Source organism: Bos indicus, chromosome 21 (assembly GCF_029378745.1).
Source record: "Bos indicus isolate NIAB-ARS_2022 breed Sahiwal x Tharparkar chromosome 21, NIAB-ARS_B.indTharparkar_mat_pri_1.0, whole genome shotgun sequence".
NCBI lineage: Eukaryota > Metazoa > Chordata > Mammalia > Artiodactyla > Bovidae > Bos > Bos indicus.
This window is the reverse complement of record NC_091780.1, coordinates 64,650,950-64,675,153: the sequence shown is the minus strand read 5'-3', so window position 1 is coordinate 64,675,153 and position 24,204 is coordinate 64,650,950. Positions and strand designations below refer to the sequence as shown.

General features: G+C 56.1%; 1 protein-coding gene and 1 long non-coding RNA gene across 4 annotated transcripts in view; one reads left to right on the top strand and one right to left on the bottom strand.

The window, feature by feature from the left end:
- Positions 1–2,700: 2,700 nt before the first annotated feature.
- On the bottom strand, positions 2,701–13,776 carry LOC139178254 (uncharacterized). Of its 2 annotated transcripts, XR_011562704.1 has the most exons (4): positions 13,496–13,758; positions 11,570–11,687; positions 3,649–3,795; positions 2,701–2,957 (listed from the first exon to the last, which is right to left on the bottom strand). It is a non-coding gene; the product is annotated as an uncharacterized lncRNA (long non-coding RNA). The 2 variants fall into 2 exon arrangements; XR_011562703.1 differs by lacking the exons at positions 2,701–2,957; positions 3,649–3,795 and having other exon boundaries at positions 8,414–11,687; positions 13,496–13,776.
- A 50-nt stretch (positions 13,777–13,826) lies between these two features.
- CCDC85C (coiled-coil domain containing 85C) overlaps positions 13,827–24,204 on the top strand; it is a 78,231-nt gene continuing 67,853 nt past the window's right edge. Inside the window, exon 1 of one of the 2 annotated variants that reach the window (XM_070775688.1) lies at positions 13,827–14,996. In XM_070775688.1, coding sequence (XP_070631789.1) covers positions 14,189–14,996 — 808 coding nt within the window. In that variant the 5' untranslated portion in view covers positions 13,827–14,188. The remainder of the gene's footprint in view (positions 14,997–24,204) is intronic. The other variant, XM_070775689.1, reaches the window with a different exon arrangement.

Genomic DNA, 24,204 nt, shown 5'->3' with positions numbered 1-24,204 from the left:
TGTTTCTGCGGGGGTCTTCTCCATGCTCCCCCTACTGGGCCAGGCTTGGTTCCAGCCTGTGGAGGGGAGGATGGAGGCTCTAGGCAGAGCGCGGCAGCCCCGTGCACCTGGTGCAGCAGACTCCAGGTTGGGGAGAATGCCACCCCTTCCCATTCCGTTCCTGCCTGGGTCCCTGAGAGCCAGGGGGTGTCTGAGCCCTTGCTCTGTCACGCAGGTCCCAGTGTTTGAAGGATGATCCTGAGCGAAGCAGCTGGGCTGAGTTCCCCAGAATCTTAAAGAGAGAAGGAAAGCCCGGGCAAAGGCCTGGGGCCATTAGTTGTTCTGCTGAGGGGACTGGGCTAAGGGACATTCGGAGGCTGGTTGTACACATGGGTCTGGAGCTTTGGGTCCGCATGGGCTGGAGAGGTGTGAGACTACAGAGGGAATTACAGAGTTGTGTTGGTGTGCTCCTCCTGCGACCAGGAAGATCTGGGTGCAGAGTGCAGGGAGAGTGCGGTGTCCCACTCCTGGGATGGGTGAGCCTCTTTCTTAGTAACTTTCAGGATCTCCCATCTTCTCTGGAGGGACTGGGCTAGGTTGGTGGTCTGGAGCCATTGTGTGTGTTCAAGGGGCACTTTGGAACCTTAGAGTCTGGGGCTGCAAACCCAAAGAGATCTGACAGCAGCAAGCTTAGGACTTCCCCACTGGTCCAGTGGCTAAGACTCCACGCTCCCAACGCAGGGGGCCGGGGTTCCATCCCTGGTCAGGGGACTAGATCCCAGATGCCAAATGAAACTAAGACCCGGAGCAGCCAAATAAATAAAAATAAATATCTGTGTTAAATGAACATTTACAAAAAGAAAATAAAAAACAAAAACAGCAAACTCATCAGCAATGAGCATGACTCGGAGCCTGCCTCAGGAGCATGGAGACCTCCGGACCCCCCACGCCGTCAGCTGGACCTTCTGCATGGAGGCGCCTCTCCACTGCCCCCCCAACCCTGCCCCAGCTCCCACACAGCCCCGGGACACCGCATCTAGGCGCAGCCCCAGCTGCTGCCAGCCCTTCCTCTTGGGCAACTGGAGGTACACTCTCAACAGGGCACCCCCACCTGCTGGACAAAACGCTCCTTCCAACAAACCCTGTGAGTGTGGTTTGTGAATACATATAAAGAAAAGTAAATTGTACAGTCAAGTGAAGGGTTTGCAGCCTCCTGGCTGGGTGCCCTCAGGTCGAGAGAGGTGACTCCAGCTCTGAAATTCCAGCCTGACTGCCTCTCACAGGCTCTTTTTTTTTTTTTTTTGGCCTACTGGGTCTTTGTCGCTGAGCACCGGCTTTCTCTGGCTGTGGCAAGCGGAGGCCACACTTCACTGTGGTGCTGAGCTTCTCACTGCAGTGTCTTGTTGCAGACAAGGCTTCTTCTCTTGTTACAGAGCACAGGCTCAGTAGTTGCGGTGCCTGGGCTTAGCTGCCCTGGGGCATGTGACATCTTCCTGGACCAGGGACCAAACCCATGTCCCCTGCGCTGGCAGGTGGGTTCTTAACCACTGGACCATTGGTGAGGTCCATGCCTCTCCCTGGCTCTTGAATGTGTCCTCCACCAACCGGCCATGGCAGGGACCCGTTTCAACCCCCTAAATACACACTGAATCTCAGCTTCTGCGGGCATACATGGACATGATAATTCCTGTTCACCTTGCAGGCTTTGCAGGGAGGATGGGAGGAGCATGCTCCCCTGAGAATGCTTCATAAACTGGAAATGGCCTTGAAGAATGTGAGGGTGGATTGGGCTGGGCGGGCCTGCAGCCGTGGAGGCTCTGGGGCCTGCACTGCTGAGCATCAGGTCCAGGGGTTATGTCTTGGGGAGCATCTCTGGTCCTTTTCTCTTGTTTCACATGTCCTGGCCCAGAGGTAGGTTTTATTATTTAGATTAATTATATATTTATTGTTTATATATAATAAATTCTATATATTTTTATATAAATTATACACTATAGCATAATATATTTTATATAAATTATAATATAAACTTTATATTGTTTATATAAATTATATATATAGTTACATCTATTATTTATACTGTAAACCAAACAATGCATGCACTTCGGTTAAAAACAAACCCAGTAACAGTAAAAGGTTCAGAAGGAAGTATTTCCCTGGCCTTTCCTCCCCTCCCCCACCCCCCCGGAACAATCTGTTTCTGCATTTAGTCGTTCCTTCCGGTTTGATCTCTGCATTCCTCGGTAAGGTGTTTTCGTCCGTGGCTCTTTCTTGATTTCTCGGTTCTAGACTTTTCTAGAATTCCTTCCGGCCATGACGGATAAGCCTTCAACTCTCTTAAATCCTCCCATTCTCAAATCTCCGTCAGCTTCTCCTTGAGGGCTCGACCCAGTGCTTAGGTGACCAGTGGTCCAGAGTTTCATTATGATTCTATAAACGTTGCCTACGAAAGTCAAGGAATGGTTTCTTTTTTGGTGGAGTTTGTTTATCTATGCCCTGGAGTTAATGCGTTTAAAAAAACCCACAAACTTGTAAGACGTCTCTTTTTCAATCTGCTTGGCTCTAACCTAGTGGCAGGATGGTCAAATGGTCAGGCATTTGGAGATCTCACTCGCTCCTCCCACCTGGGCTCTTCCAGGCTGAGCCCTACCCGCTCTGCTCAGGGGCCTGAGCCGGCCCCTCCCCCTTCTCCTCCCCTCCCTCGTCCCCTCTCTCCCCTCCAAGGACTGGCCCCCCTGGGGAGCCATCCTGCCCCCTCTCAGCTCCTAGGGGAGCGTGTGCTTCAAAAGCTTCCTGAGAGGTGCACGGCAGTTCATTTTTTCCTCTTTTTGGTGACCTTGCATTTCTGACAATGTTTATATTCCAGTCACATATTTGGCTGATGCTCTCTGTGGGCATAGAATCCAGGCAGGAAATCCTTTTCCCTTAGACTTTTAAGGCGACTGATGACTCTTGTGATCTTCTAGCCTCCAGGGTTTCTAATAAGAAGTCCAATGCCAGCTTGTTAAAAATGTATTAATTTAAATACACGTGCACAGTTTCAAAAATCAAATACAAGCATAAAGCCTAAGAAAAACAAAAAAACGCTGCCTCATGGCTCCACCCCGATCCTGATCCTGCATCCCAGAGGCAACTGCTTTCGATTCTTCTTTTGTCCACGTTTGAAAACAACACACTTACAGGGCTCTTCTTTGACTTCCCAGTTTAGGTATTATCACTGCCTTTCTCTTAGGGACCGGGAAGGTTTACTCCACTGATAAGCCACCCCCACACATGCCACCCCTTCTTCTCCCATCCTCCTAGTAAAACTGTACCACAATTTTCTTTGGTTAAATCAATGTTTACATATGATACTATTTAAACACTATGGTCAACAGAGCCACAGTACATCCTATGACTGTATTTCCTTCCTTGCAGGACTTCTGGGTTTCCCTGGGGATTGTTAGTTGCCTCCTTGTTTTGACTTGCTTGGTTTTCTTTATGCTATCACTCAGGCTCTCTGACAGAGCTCTAATGTTCTTCTCTAGGTAGCCGAGGCCCCAGGCAATGCATGAGTTGTGTTCTCTTTCTTGGCCAGCTCTTCCTGGCGCCCCTTCCCACCCCGTTCCCATGTGCACTGACTGCTTCTAGTCCTGAAGCCCTCGCTGTCCGACTTCCCTATGTCATCACCTTTGTTCTGGTGCTATGTCGTGTCCGACTCTCTGCGACCCCGTGAACTGCAGCACGTCAGGCTTCTTTGTCCTTCACGATATATACCATCACTTTGGAATTCCCCACTTCCTGAATTTTGGATCTTCTTGTGTCTTTGTTTAGTTCCTAATTTTTAGAGAAAGAATGCGTGGGAGATACTTTTTTAAAAATCTGGGGACTTTTGGGACTTTCTTGAAGGCGCAGTGGATAAGAACCTGCCTGCCGATGCAGGGGACACAGGTCCGATCCCTGGTGAGGGAAGATTCCACATGCCTCAGAGCAACTAAGCCTGTGCACCACAACTACTGAGCCTGCCTGCTGCTGGTACTGAAGCCCGAGCGCCTAGAGCCTGTGTGCCATGACAAGAGAAGCCACCACAATGAGGAGCCAGGGCATTGCAGCAAAGAGTGGCCCTGCTCACAGCACCTAGAGAAAGCCCACGCACAGCAATGGAGACCCAGTGCAGCCAAAATAAATAAATTTTAAAAATCTGAACATGTCAAACTTCACCCTCATACTTGATAGGCCAGACACCGAAATCATTTTCCTTCAGAATCTTGAACGTGCTGCTCCAAGATCTCTAGCTTTTGGAGTTACTGTTGAGAACATCAGGGCTTCTGATTCCTGATACTTCATGTGTGATCTCTCTCTTTCTCTCCCATTCTCTCTCTGTTTCTGGAGATTTTTAGGATCTCCTCCAGCCTAATCTAAGCGAACTCTAGAGTGAACGCCAGAATCCCTCAGCCCCTTCCTTAACCTCAGCAGTGTATCTGAAGATTCTCTGGGGTATTTGGAGAACCTAGAGAAAAATCTCTAAATCTAGACACTTGGAGAAAGGAGTGCCCCCAGAAATGGGGGTGACTTCTTGGGTAGCCTGGTGCCAATGAACCAGGACTTCATCTAACCCAGTTCTTCTCAGCCCTGCCTGATAGACCCCCCTCTTCCAGATGGAATGGGTCTGGGGTGGGGCCTGGGCATCTGTGTTTTACCAGCTTATGAGGGGCTTCCCAGGTGGCGCTAGTGGTAAAGAATTTGCCTGCCAATGCAGGAGACGTAGGAGACGCAGTTTTGATCCCTGGGCCGGGAAAATTCCGTGGAGGAGGGCCTGGCAACCCACTCCAGTATTCTTGCCTAGAGAATTCCAGGGATAGAAGAGCCTGGTGGGCTACAGTCCTTGGGGTCGCAGAGTTGGATATGACTGAAGCGACTTAGCACGCACACAGGTGAGCCTAAGCAGTCGGTGCCCAGAGCTGACAACCACTGATCTGACCCACTGGCCTTGTTCAGAGTTAGCGACTTCCTTGTGTGCTACTTATACTTAGTCACTCAGACGTGTCTGATTCTTTTCGATGGCTCAGCGGGTAAAGAATCGGGAAGATCCCCTGGGGCAGGAAATAGCTGCTTCCTTAGTGTTACTTAAAGTGTGGCCTCTCTGAGCAATGGTATCAAATCAAATCCTGCAGAGAGAATTTTGGGTGAAGTAGAAAAGGGAGAAGGCAATGGCACCCCACTCCAGTACTCTTGCCTTGAAAATCCCATGGACGGAGGAGCCTGGTAGGCTGCAGTCCATGGGGTCGCTGAGAGTCGGGCATGACTGAGAGACTTCACTTTCACTTTTCACTTTCATGCATTGGAGAAGGAAATGGCAACCCACTCCAGTATTTTTTCCTGGAGAATCCCAGGGACAGAGGAGCCTAGTGGGCTGCCCTCTATGCGGTCGCACAGAGTCGGACATGACTGAAGCGACTTAGCACCGGCAGCAGCAGAAAAGGGTAGCTTTATTGCTTTGGCAGGCAAAGGGAGACACACCGGCTTCTGCCTTGAAAAACTGTGTGTCTCCATTGCAAAGAAGCTGATGAGGGTTTTTATAACAGAGTCAAGTGTGTGGGGTCACTGACTTGGGTGTGAGCAGGATGGTCTGATTCTTGATGAGCTTCTCTCATCACGTTCATCTGGCCTCAGAGGGTTTCCTGGCTGCTCCTCCCTTGCTTAGCAACTGTTCAAACTCACACTTTGGAACCAGAGACGGTCATGACAGCTCGAGACTTGCCAATAAGAAACGGGGACAGAAAGGCCTGGGAGCCCCACAGGGTCTTGCTCAGCTTCATTAGGACCCTGACTCATTTACAGGGGCTCTGACAGTTTGGAATGCTAAGATGTGACTCTCCACTGCAAAGTTGGGTCCTGGAATTGGGTCTTGGTGGAGCTGAGCCTGTGCTGGAAAGAAGGATCAGCCCTTGTCCTAGAGTCTCAGAATCTCTGGCTGGGCTCTGGGGGATTCCCAAGCCTTTCCCTAGCAAACCAGCACCCCACCTGTCTCACTGTGTGGCTCAGGGTTTGAGTCTTCCTTTTCTCGTGCATTTAAGTGTCTCTCCATCCCAGCAGGAGGAGGGAATGATTCCATTTTCTCGTAAGATCCAGAGCCTCAGGGACAGGCAGGACCCCCCAGGTGTAGTATCAGGTTAGAGACCCAGATTCTAATTCCAGGGCTTTCCTACTTAGCCAGCTCCCTCCTGTATCATTCATTCATTCCACAAACACTCTTAGTTCCCAGCTCTCTGCTGGGAGGACACTGGGGAATGTCCTCTTGTTCGGTGCTGCTGTTGCTCAGTCTCTCAGTCGTGTCCAGCTCTTTGCGACCCCATGGACTGCAACATGCCAGGCTTCCCTGTGCTTCACTATCTCCTGGAGCTTGCTCAAACTCATGTCCACTGAGTCGGTGATGCCATCCAACCATCTCATCCTCTGTCACCCCCTTCTCCTTCTGCCCTCCATGTTTCCCAGCATCAGTGTCTTTCATAATGATCAGCTCTTCGCATCAGGTGGCCAAAGTATTGGAACTTCAGTCACAGGCCTTCTAATGAATATTCAAGGATGATTTCCTTAAGGATTGACTGGTTTGATCTCCTTGCTGGCCAGGGACTCTCAAGAGTCTTCTCCAGCACCACAGTTCAAACGGCGGTAGACAAAGAGGTGGACCCAACTGATGGTTTGGTTGGTAAAGTTACGCATGTCACAGCTTCTGCCCAACTGCGGGCTTGCCTGGGGACTGGAGGCGGTGGGGGGCAACTTTACTATAGCCCAGCCTCGCCCAGATCAGGTCACAGGAGGAATTACTGTTACTGCTGTTGTTGCATCAAACAGGAGGGAGCAGGCTGGAGAGAGTGGGAAAGGCTGGTCTTGGAACTGGCAGGAGCCACATTAACAATTAAGGTCTTCACTGACTTCATTTCCACCATCAGAGCATGAAATATTCAGCAGCGGAGGAGGCTGGTCTCCGATCTCCACAGAGGGCAGGGCCGGAAGGGCAGCTGCCCAGGCCTGGCGGGCAGGGCATCTAGAGGCTGAGGTGGGGCCTGGGGGTGGGAGTGGGGGGTCTCTGGGGGCGTGGCCCAGAGGTATCTCAGGCAGATGGTGCAGCCACAGACCCCAACGAACACAGCTGGGAGGGTCCCAGAGAAGGACGGACTTTGTCCTGGAGGAGGGTACAGCTGTAGGCGGGCAGATGGAAACCCCATCACAGGTGGGACTGCTCGCCTGGGCTTCCCCCTTCCTAGCGCAGTGATGAGGGTCACAGAGAAGCGCCGCTGGCCTCAGAGACCACGCGTCTGGGGTCTGGAACTGATCACCTGGAGTAAATCCTGTGTATCTGACAAGTTAGCATGAGTCATGTCTCACTGGTATCTCTGCACATTTGAAAGTGTCAATTTCGATAAACATTTCAAAGAAGTCACAGTGGGCAAACCTGCTCTACTGTTTCTTCCTCCCGCCCCCCAATATACTGGGCACCTCCAGTATGAAATTTAGCCAGGGTTTCTCTTGTGCTCTGAGAGCCACGAGGGTACAGACCCAAGAGAAGCTCGTGTTTGTGAGCATGAGGACACAGACGGCAGCACTGCTGTTACAGCAGAAAACTAGAAACAAAGGTCCTTCAGCGGGAGAAGAGAAGTCAAGGTAATGTGTTCCTGCGACGGGAATTAGACGGCGGAGTTCTCAGCTGGGGAGGTTTCGCTCTCAGCGGCCATTTGGCAAGGTCTGGAGACATTTTTGTTCTTGTTTTTTAATGTTTATTTTATTCTGGAGTATAGTTGATTTGCAATGTTGTGTTGGTTTCAGTTGTACAGCAAAGTGGTTCGGTTATATTTATCTATTCTATTTCATTTAGGTCAGTATGGAATACTGACTAGAGTTTCCTGTGCTATACAGTATATTTCTTTTATATATAGTTCCCTGGGTTGGGAAGATCCTCTGGAGGAGGGCATGGTAACCCACTCCAGTATTCTTGCCTGGAGAATCCTATGGGTGGAGGAACCTGGTGGGCTATAGTCCATAGGGTCTCAAAGAGTCAGACACCATTGAAGTGTATCTGTTAATTCCAAACTCCTAATTTATCCCTCCCCGGCACCTCCTGCCTCTGGTAACCATGAATTTGTTTTCTGAGTGTCTGTTTCTATTTTATAAATGAGTTCATTTGTATCACTTTTTTAGGTTGGAGACATTTTTGGTTTTCACAGTAACAGGGGCAGGGGTGTCACTTCCATCTAATGGGTCGAGGCCAGAGAAGCTGGTAAACATCTTACACTGTGGAAGACAGCCCCTCCCCGCCCCTACAACAAAGACTTCTCCAGTTCAAACTGCCAACGGTGCTGAGGCTGGGAAACCTCGCTCTACAGCCAGCGGTGCAAATAAATGAACCCTAGCGACATATTTCAACACAATAATGCATGACTTAAAAGCTTGCTGCCAGAGAACACATGAAGTATAATACCATTTGAATAAAGTTCAAAAGCATTCAAGATTAGCAGTATATTACAAGGGGGAAATATAGCACTATGAGATACAGGAACAAGCAATGCAACATTTAGGATCGTGCTCACTCTGGGGTCAGGTGGGCTGGCCAGGTGACCTGGGAGGGGCTTCAGGGGCCAGTGACATCGGTGATTCCTTAAGCTGGGCAGTAGGGTTCCAGGCACCTGCATTGCAGTTTGGTGCGGTAGGAAATCACTCGTAATGAGAAGACTAGTGTTTTGAAGTGCACGGAGCTGGGAGCCCATCCTTCAAACAGCTCTCCTCTCTAGGTTTCCCCGAGGGTTCCTCCCCTCCCCCTCCCCTCCACCTTCCCCTCCCCACTCCACCAGTGCTTTGCTCCTGGGGGCAATGTCAGCAGCTGCAGGGGAAGGAGGGTATTTCATTGGTTCCAGAGGGGAAGGGAGAGGCAGGGAGGGATCCCCCACAACTGAATTGATCCCTAAAGGCAACTTTCTGCCACCTCCACCCTGGCCTCTGGCCAGCCTGGCTTTGCAGTCTTCTGACTGTGTCTCAGCCTCAGCTGACTCTCTCTGATCCATTCTTCCCCTCACAGCTCCAGTCACTTGCTCTTTATCAAACAAAACCTTCCAGGTCTCTCTTCTGCTCTGTACTCTCCTGTGGCTCCCACTGCCCTTAGGTTGAGTGCGTGCCTGTGCTCAGTTGCTTCAGTCGTGTCAACTCTGTGTGACGCCAGGACTGTAGCCCACCGGGCTCCTCTGTCCGTGGGATTCTCCAGATAAGAATACTGGAGTGGGCAGCCATTTCCTTCTGCAGGGGATCTTCTCGATGCAGGGATCGAACCCCTGTGTCTTACATCTCCTGCTCTGGCAGGCGGGGCAGCCATTTCCTTCTGCAGGGGATCTTCTCGATGCAGGGATCGAACCCCTGTGTCTTACATCTCCTGCTCTGGCAGGCGGGGCAGCCATTTCCTTCTGCAGGGGATCTTCTCGATGCAGGGATCGAACCCCTGTGTCTTACATCTCCTGCTTTGGCGGCGGGTTCTTTCCACTAACACCCTTAGGTCAACGTTGAGGCTTTTGCCTGTGACATCGGTGGTTGTGGAAGCTGTGCAGTGCATCACCGACTTCCTGATCTCCAGCACCCAGGGGCCTGGCAGCTGGGTAAGGATGTGAGTGAGTGAGCCCACCCTCCCCCTAGACCTTCCAGTGCTGTGCTCCAGGAGCTGATATCCCAGTAAACTTGCCTGCTAGTGGCCCAGAATCACTGCAGTTTCCCCACTTAAAAATGTGAGAATTGAGACCCTTCATCACTAAACCTGATATTCTGTGCTGCACCCATCCCAGAAGGAAGTCGGTGGCAGCCCATGGCCATAGCTGGCATCCTTTGTAGCCCTGTTTGCCAGGGGCAAGCACTAGACTTCTTGGACAGCCCTTGTTTCAATGTACCTCAGGGTTTGCATCTGGAAAATGGGTGCAAATGTCCTTGTGGGAAGATTCTCCTGATCCAGAGGGTGGGGAGAATGAACAGGGAGGAGAGGCACATTTCTCCAAGCTTTGACACTAGCCCTGTGAAGGAAGGCTCAGAGGAGAAAACTGGCTCAGAGAGGGTAAGAGACTGGCCTAAGGTCACCCAGCAGGTGGGTGAGAGAAGAGCTGTGAGACAGAGCTAACAACACACAGTGATTGATCTGTCAGCAGGGAGAGCTGGGAAGCTCTACCCATACCCAGTGGTCCCTCCAGAGGCGCAGGGAGTCTCTCTGGCTTGGGGACAATGGGGAAGGTGGAAGCAGGAGGAAGCGGGTGATGGGCGTGGTGCGGGCAAAGAGCAGGCCTCCCCGTCATTGAACCAGAGTCACAGTGAAAAGGGTGTTGCCGAGCAGTGGCGTGCAGGAGGCTGCAGTCTATGGACTCAGAAGGTCGTGGGTTTGAACCTCAGCTCATTCACTTGCTTGCCTTGTGACCTGGGACAAGTGACCTAGCCTGTGAGCCTTGGTTTGCCCCTCTGTAAAACGGGGATTGAGGACTGCATTGAGGACTCGGTGGGGCAGTCCCTGTGAAGCCTTGCCCAGGGCTGGGTAGATACATAGCAAGTGCTCCGCAAACACTGCCCTTTATTGGTACCGATTCCAGTTGCTTCTCCCTCGGCCCTGATTTCACTGCGGCCTCTCAGCTGTGCATGGTGACTTCCCCGGTTCAGGAGTGCAGGGTGGGATCAGAGAAGAAGCCCCAGAGCCCGGCCCCGGACCTGTCAGCTGCCATCGCCTCGCTGACCTGCAGAAATCCTCAGCCACCACACAAACCTCCACTGGCCACACCAGAGTCCTTGGACATCCACCACCCTCTGAACACTGCCCATACGTGTGCACTCAGTGATCTGAGCTTTGTGGAGACAAACAACACAGCCAATAGGAATCCAAGTTAAATCCTCCAAGGTGTTAATGATGTTGTCATTCTGATCATTACGTGAGGGCTGGTTTAGGACCCCCAGCACCCACTGGGTGTGTGGTAAGAGGTGATGGTTATTATTATTGCTGCTGCTGCTCTTAGCCGTCAGAGCCCCAGGAAGGGGCCACACTTCCCCTGGAACTATCCCCTGCTGTTCTCTGCCTCTTTCTACCCCTCACCATTGCTCACCTCTGGGCCTTGGCTTTGCTGCTGCCTCCACCTGGATTATCTTAACCCTCTCCTTCCCCATCTACAGTCTGATAAACTCTTACTCTTTAAGATTCCCCTCGGGTAGGGGTGGGGGTGGGGGTCACCGCCTCCGTGGCCTCAGGATGCTCCTACAATGACGTGTTCTGCTCCTCTCTTCTGTGGTACTTACCACACTGCGTTTGCAATGCATATCTGATTGTACACATACATATGCATTTATGCATAAACAATTAATTATGTTTGTGTGTTTAGGAAATCAATGAATGAAAGTGACCTTAGGCAAGTCATTTCCCTGCTGGGGCTCAGTTTCTTCATCATCAAATGTGGGATTCAGACTCAACTGAACATGCATTTACTCAGCAAACAGCAAAGAGTGGCTGCTGGGAGGTCTATGCTCAGGGCCCAGCCACAGAGGGATAAGAACCCCCTTTCCCTCCCAGTGTGGAGACAATTTACTTACCCTAGTGTGCTCTTACCATTTTCCAGGTTCACAGACCGTGTGATCGGGAATCATTTTGTCTACTAAGTGCACTGGCTGTCACCCTAGCTGGCTCTCCAAAGCATTTGTGTGGCTTTAAATGGACACACACAGCCCTGGAGATTCAGAAGAAAAAAAAAAATTGAGGGAGTGGTGAGGAGTGGTGGTGGTGCATCTTTATTTTTTTCCAAGACCCATAGCTCCTTTCCTCACTACCCTTTCCTAAACATCAATCTATACAGAGAGAGGGGCGGAAGGGTGAGGAAGGGAGCGGTGAATCTGTACTAGCCTGCGACACCACACCCCCACCTCTTTCCCACATATGGGCCAGAAAAAGAAAAGAAAGTGTTAGTCAGTCAGACCTGTCCAACTCTGTGCGGCCCCATGGACTCTAGCCCACACAGGCGTCTCTGTCCGGGGGATTTCCCAGGCAAGAATATTGGAGTAAGGTTTGCCATTTTCTTCTCCAGGGGTCTTCCTGACCCAGGGATCAAACCCAGGTCTCCTACACTATAGGCAGCTTCTTTACTGTCTGAGCCATCAGAGGGAAGCTCTTAAAAGGCAAATCGGGTTATGTTGTGTCCTGCTAATGCTCCCCCACAGCTTTCCCAGCTGCCTTAGAATCACGGATGATCTGGCCTCTCTGACCTCATCTCTCACACCTCTTCCTTGAATAGGCCACTAAAAGCCAACCCTAGGGCCTCTGCACTAGCTGTTCCCTTTACCTGGAGTGCCCTCCCCCTTATCTTTGTCCTCCGTCACTCAGGCAGCAGCTTAGACCGCACCTCCTCAGAGGTCCTCCCTGACTACGGGATCTAAAGTAACTGATAATCACTTTCTGCGACAGCAGCTGGTCTTAATCCCCTGCACAGCACTTATTACAGCCTCACAGTTCTCCAGTTTGTGGATTTTCTTCTCGCCCCTCCTCCCCGCAGAGTGCAAAGACCCCCACAGCGGGCAGTGGCCGCCGGTCCCCTAGAGAATCCCCCAGTGGTCCAGAAGAAGCCTGGCTTAGAGGAGGCGCTGTACACGGTTGTCCAATGAATGGCTGGGTCTCTGTAAGCCGGGACAGCCGCTGCCGCGCGAGCGCGCGCGCCGGGCCGGGGCGCTCTCTGTCGAGGGCGCGGGTTTTATCTCCAAGCGGGTCCCGGGGGGAGGGACGCCCCTCTCCGCCCGCTTGGCAGCAGACTCGCCGTAAATGCACTTCAGGGATGCGAGGATAACGAGATGGATTCGCACAAGCTGGTGGGGGGAGACCCGGTTGCCAGGCGAGGCAGCCGGTGGGGAGAGTTTTTTTTTTTTTTGCCGTGGAATGGGCGCCCCCGCCCCGAGTTAAGACCCCAGTGAGAGACCTTCCCCTCCCCAGTGGTCTCCACGTCGCGAGTCACAGATTCCCTCCCGCATTCCGGGACGAGCGGTCGGGTTGGCGGGGGAACGGTGCGTGTTCCTCAAGCCCTCGCCCTCTCGGGGCAGGGAGGAGGGTACGGGACCTCGATCCGGGACGGCGGGTGAGGCCCCCTGGCCCTCCTGGGGCGCACACGCCGGCGCCGCAGCCCCCGGCTTGAGTGGAAAACGCTGCAACCTCGGCGCACTCCGGGCTGGGGACCACGGTGGAGACCGGGGTAGAGGAGGAGCCGGGGGTCGGGAAGCGGACAAAGAGCCGCTCTCCGCCGGGGAGAGAGACCCCCCGGGCCTGAGTCCTATTGTCCGCCGTATCTCAGACTAAGCTGGACTCTGGTGCCCTCGGCAGAGAGAAGGGGAGCTGTCCTTCCGATCATGGGTATTTGTTTATTCGGGGCGGGGGACGGCGGGCGGGGCGCGCGGGCCCAGGAAGGGGCTGGGCGCCCTTTTCCACGCGTCTCCTTTAAGGGAAGCCCTGCCCTACCTTTCCCACCGTCACCCCCGCCCCTCCCCGCAGCCGTACCTGCATTTTAAAAGCGTCCTGTAGCCCTGGGATTGGCGGAGGCCGCGTCCTCCGGCCGCAGAAACTTGAACCGCGGAGGAGGGGGGCGGTGGGCAGCCCGGGGGTGGACTGTACCATCTCCCGCGGCGTCCCCCGAGTGCGCCCCGCCCCTCCCACACACCCCCGAGGAGGCCCAATCGAACGGGCGCGGGGGTGGGACCACGGCTCGAGCCCGCCTCTGGCTGGGCGTCGGGCGGGCGGGCGCACAGCGCGGGGGAGACGTGGGGACCCGCCGCGCCTCTGCTCGCCCGCCCGCTCACTACCCCCCGGAGGCGGGGCCCGGGCCTCGTGCGCCCCGCCCCTTGCCCGCCCGGAGTAGGCGGGGCGGCTGGGGCTCCGGAGCTGGGCCGGGGGCGGGCCTCCGCCTGCTTAGCCGGAGCCGGGAGAGATCCCGGCACCTCGGCCGCCGACGCAGCAGCGCTCCCAGCTCGCCGTGTCTCGAGACGCACCGATTCCCCGGGGCGGCCCGGGCGGCGGGCAGGCACTGCGTGAGGGCGCGCGAGGCAGCGCGGGGCGGGCCGCACGCTCCCCCCGGCCGCCACCACCACCCCCACCCCACTCCGCCGCCCGCGCGCGGACCGGCCCAGCGCAGCCCCGGCACGGGGAGCGCCGGCCGGGCGAGGGCGCGGGCGATGCCGCGGTGACGGCCCCGCCATGGCGAAGCCCCCGGCGGCAGCGGCAGCGGCGGCGGCGGCGTCGGAGGAGCTGAGCCAGGTGCCGGACGAGGAGCTGCTGCGCTGGAGCAAGGAGGAGCTGGCGCGGAGACTGCGGCGCGCGGAGGGCGAGAAGGTGGGCCTCATGCTGGAGCACGGCGGCCTGATGCGCGACGTGAACCGGAGGCTGCAGCAGCACTTGTTGGAGATCCGCGGCCTCAAGGACGTGAACCAGCGGCTGCAGGACGACAACCAGGAGCTGCGCGAGCTGTGCTGCTTCCTCGACGACGACCGGCAGAAGGGGCGCAAGCTGGCGCGCGAGTGGCAGCGCTTCGGGCGCCACGCGGCCGGCGCCGTGTGGCACGAGGTGGCCCGCTCGCAGCAGAAGCTGCGCGAGCTCGAGGCGCGCCAGGAGGCCCTGCTGCGCGAGAACCTGGAGCTCAAAGAACTGGTGCTGCTGCTGGACGAGGAGCGCGCGGCGCTGGTGGGGGGCGCGGGCGGCGCGGGCGGCGGCGGCGGCGGCGGCGGCGGCGCCGGCTCCCGCAGTTCCATCGACAGCCAGGCCAGCTTGAGCGGGCCCCTGCCCGGCGGCGCGGCGGGCGCGGGTACCCGGGACGTGGGCGACGGCAGCAGCACGTCGAGCGCGGGTAGCGGCGGCAGCCCCGACCATCACCACCACGTCCCGCCGCCGCTGCTGCCTCCCGGGCCGCCCAAGGTCCCGGACGGCAAGGCCGTCGCCACGCGCCGGTCCCTGGATGACCTTTCGGCGCCGCCGCCTCACCACCGAAGCATCCCCAACGGCCTGCACGGTAAGGACGGCGCCCGCCGGGCAGGGCGCGTCTCGGGAGCAGAGCCCTTTCCCTCGCGGGCGGCCGCCACTCCGGACCCCTCCTCCGGCCGGCGTCGGAGAGATCGCCATCCCGCCCGCGGTGGGGCTTTTTTTTTTGGTGCTGAGTTTTCCGGTTAAGCGATGGAGGCGTGTCCCTGCCACGCTGAATCCGCAGCCTGTCCGGGACCCCCAGACTCCTCAAAAGTTTCTCCAATCTGGGACCGTAGGGCTGGCTGGAGGTGCCGCAGCTCTGCCTGGAAACCCTGGCCCGGGACCGGGAAGTTTTTAATGAGGAGGCGGGGGGCGGGGGGGGGGGAGTGAAAGTGAAATTTTCCCTCTTCTTGGAACAACAGGCAGCCCTCAAGCAATGATCACCTGTGTGCCGGGGCGGAGCTGGCATTCCACCTGGGTTTCTCCGTGCTGTCTGTCCCAGGGAAGGGTCACAGGCCGCTGGGCCCAGAGTGCTGAGGTCGGAGAACCTTCCTGGTTTGCTATTACTCCTGCCTTTCTCAGCGCTCCCCTGACTCTCCCTGGGAGCGGGGACCTTTCTCAACTGAGGCTCTTAAGATTTCCCAGAAGAATATAGGCTTGGACTGGATCCTGGCGTTGTGTCTCCTCGGGCCTCAGTTTCCTTATCTGTAGAATGGAGCTGGTAAGCCCTACCTCCCGGATTTGAGGCAGAGATAAAAGCCTCTGAAGGGGTCTGTAAACTGCTGCTTACTTTCCTGGAAGTGCCGATGTTGGCAGCAGCGGCTGGGGTGTGGGTGGGAGGACCTTTGGCCTCGGGAAAGCCCAGCTACTGTATTCCAGCCCATGTGACTGCTGGGCCCCAAGCACTCTGTAGGAGTGGGGCAGCTGGTCACCCTCCCCATCCCCAACCCTCTGATCGGTGGCTGTCCCTCCTGCCTCGCTCCTCTCCCTCCTCCCTGTCTTTCCACATTTTTGGTGGCTTGGCTCCTGCTTCTGGTGGCTGTTCCTGCTGCCTGAACTATTTGCCTGAAGGTGGAGATTAAACAGCCCTTTCTGGTTCTCTTTGAAGGCTTTCCTAGTTCAGAGAAAATGTATCTAGGCCTTAAATGACTGTTCTTCCCCTGAGTGACAGCCTGGGAGCCGGGTGGGGACGGGACACGCTCTCTTTGCTTTGGTGGCCAAGTGGGCTCTGCAGGTGCCTTGGGGTTGGGGGTAGGGTGGGAACTGGACCCCTGGGGAGGTGGGGCACTAGCCCTTGGCAGTTTTTATTTACCTTCCTAGCCTGTGAGTTGGGGCAGGGCTAGGTGTAGAGGCATATTTTGTTACTGATTAGCAATCTAAGGCTACAACTTGGGTTTCTCTCCAGTGACTCTGTATCCACCCCACCTCCCACCAGCAAGCTCCTTAAGGCCAGTGGGAGTAGCTCAGAGTTAGGTGGTTTGCACCATTTGGGGAATGAGGAGTCACAGTCTCAGCCTCTCTGGTCTTGTTTTCTGGGGCTGGGGTGGAGGGGTGGGGCTTGGGAGGGTCAGATTTCTGGGCCTCGGTTTCCCCAAGTGCAGTAGGAAGTGAAGACTGCGGCAGTCTGTGGCTAGGAAGAGAAATGTTTCTGGTTTTCAGCTGCGTCATCAGTGACACTTGGCAAGGGTGTTTCTCTGCAGGGCACTAAAGTGTCAGGGCATATTGGCAGAGAAGTTCTGGCATATTTTGGACAAGGAGATGTGGACCCTGTCTTTGTTAGCTGCTGCTGTCAGCAGAGCAGCTGTGGAGGACTGGATCCCAACTGAGGTTTCCCAGCCCACTGAGGGGCAGGGTGGGTTCGAGCTGTAGGTTTTCCTGTAGAACCCACGCTCCCCCAAGACCCGTGCACACAGGGAGCAGGACTGCCACAGATTCTGTGGTGACACAGCTTTGGGTCGGGGTGAAATAAGCACTCAGCGTTATGATCACAAATTTCACTCATCAGTGGGATTGTTGTCAATTTAGTTTTGTCTCAAAGTTGAGCGTAGCCTTGACATGTTCTCCCAACAGTATGAGTGGGATGTCTGGAAACAAGGAAAGTCCCTTCTCTTCAAAGCCACTCTTCTGCCCTTGGACCTGTAGTTTTGGGTGGAGAGCAAGCTGGAGATGAGGCAGATAACAGGCCCCAGTCTGGGTGGTGATGAAAGTGGAATCAGATAACAGACTGGTGCCTCAGATCGTTTGCCCTCTCAACCTATCCTCACAGGAACCCTGCGAGGCAGTATTATCCCCATTTTACAGTCAAGCAAGTAGAGGCTCAGAGATGTTCTGAGCAATTCCTGGGAAGGCAACTGAGATTGCAGTGTCAGTTGTCAGTTGCCTGGGTGGTGCTGCGGGGGTCCTGTACTGCTCAGGCCCCGGGGTTGGCTCTCATCTCTGGCCTGTGGTCATTTTGGCTGATAATATTCATCAGCAGACACTGCTGACTCCCCGTTCTCAATTCCGGCTCACGTTTGCCCTGCTTCTCCTGTCCCAGCAAATGTCACTTCCTTATCAGTGACCCCTGAGCAGATGGTTGATAACCTCCGTGCCCGGAGGGCTCAGACAATCTCCTGTTTGAATCTCTTCCCGCTTCCCTCCAGCCAGGGACTTCACTTTCGCAAGCCTCTCTCTGCTCCTCTTCTGTAGAGGGGGTCCTCCTCTATCCCTGCAGGCAGTGGGCCTCAACTGTTGTCAGGACCTTGTCATGCATGTTTCTCCCAAGGATCCTCATGAGAAAGAGAGGGACCTGTTGGGGGTTTGCCAAATAGACATCGGCCCTTCTCTTTGAAACTCTGTTTGCTGTTTAGACAGACAGCTCTCCCAAGCTGGTGTCTGGTTGCACCTCCTGGGGCTCAGTGGCCCTGTAGTCCTGTCCCGAAGCTGCAGGGTACCTGCAGCCCTGCTGGGCGCCCTCGGGGCCCTAAGAGGCTGTGGTGGGTGGCGGCCCATCTGTATTCCAGGTCCTCCCAGGCTGGGCCTGTGCCTGACCGGCCTGTGAATAGGAATTCAAATAGCCCTTAGTCTTTTTTTTTCTTTTTCTTTTTTGACAGAGGTCTGGGCTGAGCTGATTAAAGTCTGGACTGGGATGCTCTTTGCTCTAATTTAGTGGTGGGGAGGTGGGGGCAGACTGGGACAGGCAAACCCCAAACATCAGAAAGTCAGGTTTGCATTTTGAACTAATGCAGTTTTCAAACAAAAGTTATTTTTAACAGTTCTCCCATTCCCCTCCCTGTCCCGCGTGTCCCACCTTCTTTCTTCCTCCCGCCGCCCACCGTGTGCCCATTCACCTCCATCCCAGCCCTCCCATAACATCACATGGCCCACTCCCCCTTCCGCTAACCCCAGAACGAGGGCCTCCAGCCCTTTGTACAGGCCCCGTTTATACCTTTAAAAGTTTGCATGAAGAGTTTGAGCTTCTCAAAATAAGATGTGTTTGTTCTCCTGCTTGTATGTTTTTTTTTTGTTGTTGGTTTAAAGGGAGGATAGAGTGAGGGTGGTCTGGGTCTTTAAAAAAAGACGGAGCCTCTGACCTTGAATAGGTCTTTTATGAGGGGATCCCAGCTCAGCAGCCCCGGCTAATGTGCAGCTTTTCCTAAACCCAGCCAGGCCTAGGGGCAGAGGTCAGTGAAGACAAGGAGGCGGGGTTGAATAAGCCTTTCCCCCTCCCTCCCCATCCTGACCCCACCAGCCATCCCTGGCTTTGGGGTACTGTGCCCCCAGGGCCAGGAGCTCGCTGGCTGGTAACCCGGGGCAGGTGCCCTGTGCCTCACAGTTTAATACCTACCACAGAGCATCCCAGTCCCAACTCCATTGTGTTCAGAGCTCCCAAGTGGTCCCACATCGCAGATGGAGAAACTGAGGTCTGGAGAGGTGTGGTGACTAGCTCCCAGTCCTGTGGCCTGGCTGGGGCAGAGAGGAGTGGCTGGATCAGTCCAGCCTGCCGCCCCCCTGAGCCAGGACAGGCTGAGGACCACCCCCACCTCTTTGGGAGGCCCCACCAGTAGTGGAAGTCTCCTCGGAGCTTAATCCTGGCAGGGCCCCTGTGACCTGTAGATGGACCCAGGCAGGCTGGGGCCCGTGTAGCTAAGGTGTGGCTCCCCTTCTCAGGCCAGACCCAGAGCCTCAGTCTTGCTGTCCTGTTTTCCTTGCCTGAAGTTCCCGGCCCCAGAGATCTGTGGATGGGAAAGTGCCAGCTTCCGTGCACCGGGTTGCTCCTTACTTCTGTTTTCATTCCCTGGCTTCCCTGCCAGACAGCTTCCCTCTGCTGTCACAGCCCCACCAGGCCCCTCACTCAGGGCCTGGCCTCTGAGTTCCTAGGACACAGACTTGGTTTTATGTTGATCCTGGAGTGGCGTGATTAAACCCTCCACTGCTCATGGTCTGTGTTTTGTACCCGTGGGGGATTTCCTATGCTCTGCTTGTCCTCCTCATTGGCACAAAGCATTGGGGGCCTGGACCCTGCTCGAGTTCTGGGACCTCTGTTTTCTCATCTGCAAAGTGGGAAGCTGTGACCTGCCTTCTGGTTGAGGAAGGAGGAGCGTAGGGTTGTGTCTAAGGTGAGCAGCGTGTAAGAGGAGGCAGCTTACTGCACATGGAAGCCTCGATTTCCTCATCCGTGTCCCGAGAACTGAGCCTCAAAGGATGGGCTCAGGGACTTCCCACTGTCACCTGGACTCCTGCAGACTTGCCTCCTCAGGGTGGGGCTGCGGGATCCCCATCACATGCTTGTAAAGGGGTCCTTGTGCCTGCCCCCTGTCACAGCCACAGGAGTCCTTGTCCGGTTGAATGGAAGAGGGTGGCATTCCAGCCTCAGAAGCAGGTCTGCAGGTGGATCTGGACCAGGGGTGCCGAGAGCCCAGGACCTGCAAGATGTTTTCCCAACCTGCAGGCAGGCAGGGGGCTGGAAGCCTCTTGGGAACAGCAAGAGCCAGTGTGTTGAGCCAGGAGATGAAGGGCTTTGGAGTTGGTGAACGGCCACTAGATGGGCCGTCAGCCCAGGGGCGTTAGTGCTGTGTGCAGACCCCCAAAGTTCCAGCAATTTGGACTTCAGCTCCCGCAAATAAGCGTGGTCCAGGTGGACCTGGTTGCCTCTGGAGGTGGGGAGCTCCCCATCAGGAGAGGCATGCAAACCCAGGGCATTCCCGAACCCCCTGCAGGGAAGCGCTCAGACAGCTGGGTAGCTGGTTGTGCGAGTCTAGAACAGAGCAGAGAATAGTCTGGAGGCGGGTGGGTGGGGCAGGTTGTTGAGAGAATTCGCCCTTCGAGCAGGAAGGAAAACAAGAGCAGACGTTTGAGCAGTTACTCAGTCTGAGAGTGCCACGCGCGGTGATTCATGTAGCTGGGCTTGGGGAGTGGCAGCTTGGGAGTGTCCATCTGGAGTCTGTTGTGGTGTGGGCTGGGTTGGGGGCCTCCAGGGTCACAGGAAAGAACCTTCTCTGCAGGTCCTCAGACTAGGCGTGTCTGCCCCAAAGCCCCGCCTGCCTCCCTGTGACTCCTGATGTCTGGGGTCAGGGGCTCCACCCTGAGCTATTGGGGTGCTCAGGCAGAGCGGCACCTGTGGGCGACACACCCTCTCTCTCTGCAGCCTCACTGTGCCTGTCCATGGAATACTTACACCGATGGTGGCTCTGCCCACACCTACAACCTGGGTGCCGGGGAGCGGGTTGCGGGGAGCGGTGGGGAGGGGGGGTCCCTGCAGGGAGTGCCCTGGGATTTCAGAGCTGGGAAGAAGGCAGCACTTATCTCCTTGGAGCGAGGTAATGACAGGACCCCACTGGCTTCCCTGAAGCCTGGCGATAGAGGAACAAGTTGGTCTGCGAAACAGACCTGATGCTCTTTTGATCGTGAACAGGCAGGAATGGGCCCCCACACCCTCAGCTTCCAGGCACTGAAGCTGGTCACTGTCATCTGTCCCTTCTTGCTGTTCTCTGCTGCCGCAGGCAGGCAGGCAGGGGCAGGAGGGTGGAGGGCAGGTCTGGAGCTGGGTCAGTTCCCTGGTGATGGATGCCTGCCTCTTCTTGAGCAACTCACTGTTGGTCTCCACTGTCCAGGGAGCAGGGCAGAAAGATTAGGAGTTGTATTGATTCGTTGGTAAATGTTCTTGGGATCACCCTGTGTATGGTGTTTAAGCAGACATGTGGAGTGTCGTTTAACCAGAGCAGAGGCCAGGGGCCCTGGGGAGTAGGTGAGGGTCTGTTTCCCTTTCCTCCTTCCTGCTTCCCCATTGGCCAGAGGCCCTGGTCATTTGTTATTTCCTGAATTCGAACGTGGGCTTTCCCCTCCTCTGTTGCAATGCGGGGTTGCGTCTTAGAATCAGCGTGTGTGTTTACTGCAGGGTCTTCCCCTCCCTCGCTCTGGAAAATCGGGCATCTGTGACTGATGGTATCTTAGACAGGAGGAAATGCCATGCCTGGGAAAGCCGGAAACTTGGGAGCAAACTGCTCGGAGCCCTAAAGGCTCTCAGAGGAGACTGGGAAGGGAAGGGGACCCGCCCCAGGCTTGGCCACACCGGTGCCGAGACCCACCGGGGCAGGGGTGGGGTGGGGTGGTAGGGGTCCCCGTTTCTGCTGAGGAAGGGGCTCAGAGCAGAGAGGCAAGTCACATCAGGTCACTTGGGGGTGGGGAGGGGGGCGTCCACGTGAAGCTGCAGCCTGTACCCCGGCCACCGCTGTGTGACTTTATCATGCTCCCTTCGCTGCTCTCGCAAGTGCCCTGGTTTGGCTCTCAGCCTCTTCGGGGGTGCCTGGAGCTGAGTGGAGGGGGGTGGCTGGGGCTGGGAGCTGAGACGGAGCAGGTCCATGCAAGCAGAGGAGAGGAGGGGAGAGGCCAGGTGTGGAGGGAGGAACAGCTGGAGCACTGGCACATCTGGCTCGGCGGGGCGGCGCTGACTGCGCGTGCTGGGGCAGGTGGCTCTGTGGCACTGCTCTCACCGCGTCCCCCGCTGCAGTCCCTGGGCTGGGCTCTTCCAGCTGTGAGCGGTTCCAGCTGTGACCTTCTCTCGGAGAGTTTTTCTGCAGTCAGCTGTCCCGGGCGCACTCAGAGACTGCCACTTTCCATAGTCCGTCTGCTCCCTTCCCCTTGCACCCCGCTGAACACACACACGGGGGCCCCACTGCTGATACAGTCCCCACGTCTGGGGCGGCTTCAGGGGCATGGGTGTGCCCCCTCCCACCCCCCAGGTCAGGGCTCTTTGTGTGGATCGAACAACGCAGAGCCAACGGCCACAGCCCCCTCGTGAACTGACCTCACGCAAGCCCCGTCTTCTCTCTGGGCCCTCGTTTTGCCCCTCTGTAAAATGGGAAGCTTGGGTGGGCCATGCCCAGGGTGCCAGAGACCCTCACATCCTCTGGCCCCTTGACTCAGCATTCCTAGAACTGGCAGAACCACAAGGAACGGGCCACCTGCCCTGCCTGTCCTGCCTCTGGCCGTCACCTTTGTGGTTAGGTCTCTTGCAGGGGCAGGTCTGGGTGGTGGCAGGGCTGTGGCTGCCGTGATGACAGGTGGGCACCTCTCTGTCCAGCACTGAGGCCAAAGCCAGTGGCTGGCCAGCCTGTCCTCGTGAGGAGCCATGGTAAGGGCCCCGGTGGAATTACCTGCCCCTGCCATCTGATCGCCTTCTGCAGGCCTGGGTGCTGCTAGAGGAGAGCGCTGGGCTCTGGTCCCCTGGTGTGGGTTGTCCGGGACAAGACTGGCTGTTCTGGACGTACGTCATTTGCTGTCCTGTCTGTCCCCAAGCCCATAACCTTCCCCAGGGCAGGGTCCAGTCGTCCTGGCATGTGGTAAGTGCGCAGTAAATGGTGGGATGAGAAATGAGCAACCCAGAGGCGTTGGATGAGTTCTCCCTCTGGTTTTAAACCCAATGGTGGTCCATCCGCTTTGGCCACCTGCCTTTCTTTCTTTCTTTTTTTTTTTTCCATTTGTGCCATTTGGCGTCAAATGGCCTTGAACTACTTAAAAAAAAAAACCATATCACCTCCCTAACCCCCAGGGTGGTGACTTGTGCTTCCCACTGCCCACCCCTTCCCTGCCCCCCGACTGTTGCCTTTTAACAGCTCCTTAGAAGTACATCTTTGCTTTTATCAGTGGTTCTCAACCTTGGCTGCATATTAGACGTCACCTTTGGGGACTTGAAGAAATGTCAGTGCCTGGACCAGTTCTCGGAGATGGGCCCAATGGGTCGGGGGTGTTGGAGACACTCCCTGGGGGCTCCTCCCCGGTGGGAAGCTCTGGGAGACAAGCTGTGGTGTCCACAGGCCGCCTGAACTGGAGGTGGCCTGTCTGCAGGTCAGCTGGCGGCAAGGACACCTCCCCACACTGGGGCATCACAGAGCCCAGCCTGCGGGCTTGGAGGCTGGTGTCGGCTCACGTTAGCCGTGAGCATGAGACAGGCCCGTTTGGATGGTCGCTTGCCCGCATTTGCCGCCTGGATGCCCAGGGAGCTGGCTATGGTCTGCCTGGAGGACAGTGGAAAGCTGGATCTGAAGCTGGCCTGGCGTTTGCTGAGCACCCACCCCAGCCCTGGTCACGGCTTGGCCTGGTGGTCCCCCCAACCCCCCTGCCCCCTGCCGCCCCCCGGGAGCCAGAGCAGACTGCCAGGCATCAGGCTGAGAGGCACTGACTGCCTTTGTCACCCCCGTGGAGCGGGCGGTGGGTGGTGGTCGGGTGGAGGCTGGGCCGCCCCAGAGGGGCTGGGGGCCTGCTTAGGGCTGCGGTCAAGGGGACAGAGGTGGGCAGGGCTGACAGCACCCAGACGGCAGGAGAGCCGACCCATTTCCAGAAATAGCCCATGCACTGTCAGGGAAGCATCTCTTTGTCTTCCCTGATCTGTCTTTCTGTCGACTCTGGGCTGTAAGGCAAGAAGCAGGCGCGCTCTTGTCTTGGAATCAGAGGCTCCGGGAGCCGCCCCCACCCCACCACCGCCCCCCACAAGGGCCCGATTGTGCGGCGCCCCTGAATGGGCCCGCCCCGCCCCAAGCGCACCGGCTCCTGTCCTAATGAGCCCGCTCTGGGAGTGGCCCTTTGTGGCGGGTTCCGGCCACGCTGCCTGTGCCAGGGGCTCCCAGAAGGCTTGATTCACATCTCCTGGAGCTCCGGGGGTGGACAATGGGAGCTCCCGCCCTGCCCTTTCGCCTTTTCCTCTGTGTTTTCTGTATTTTGGGGGAATGCACGCACACACCCCACTTCTATACGGGACAGAAAATCAAACCACAGGTTTC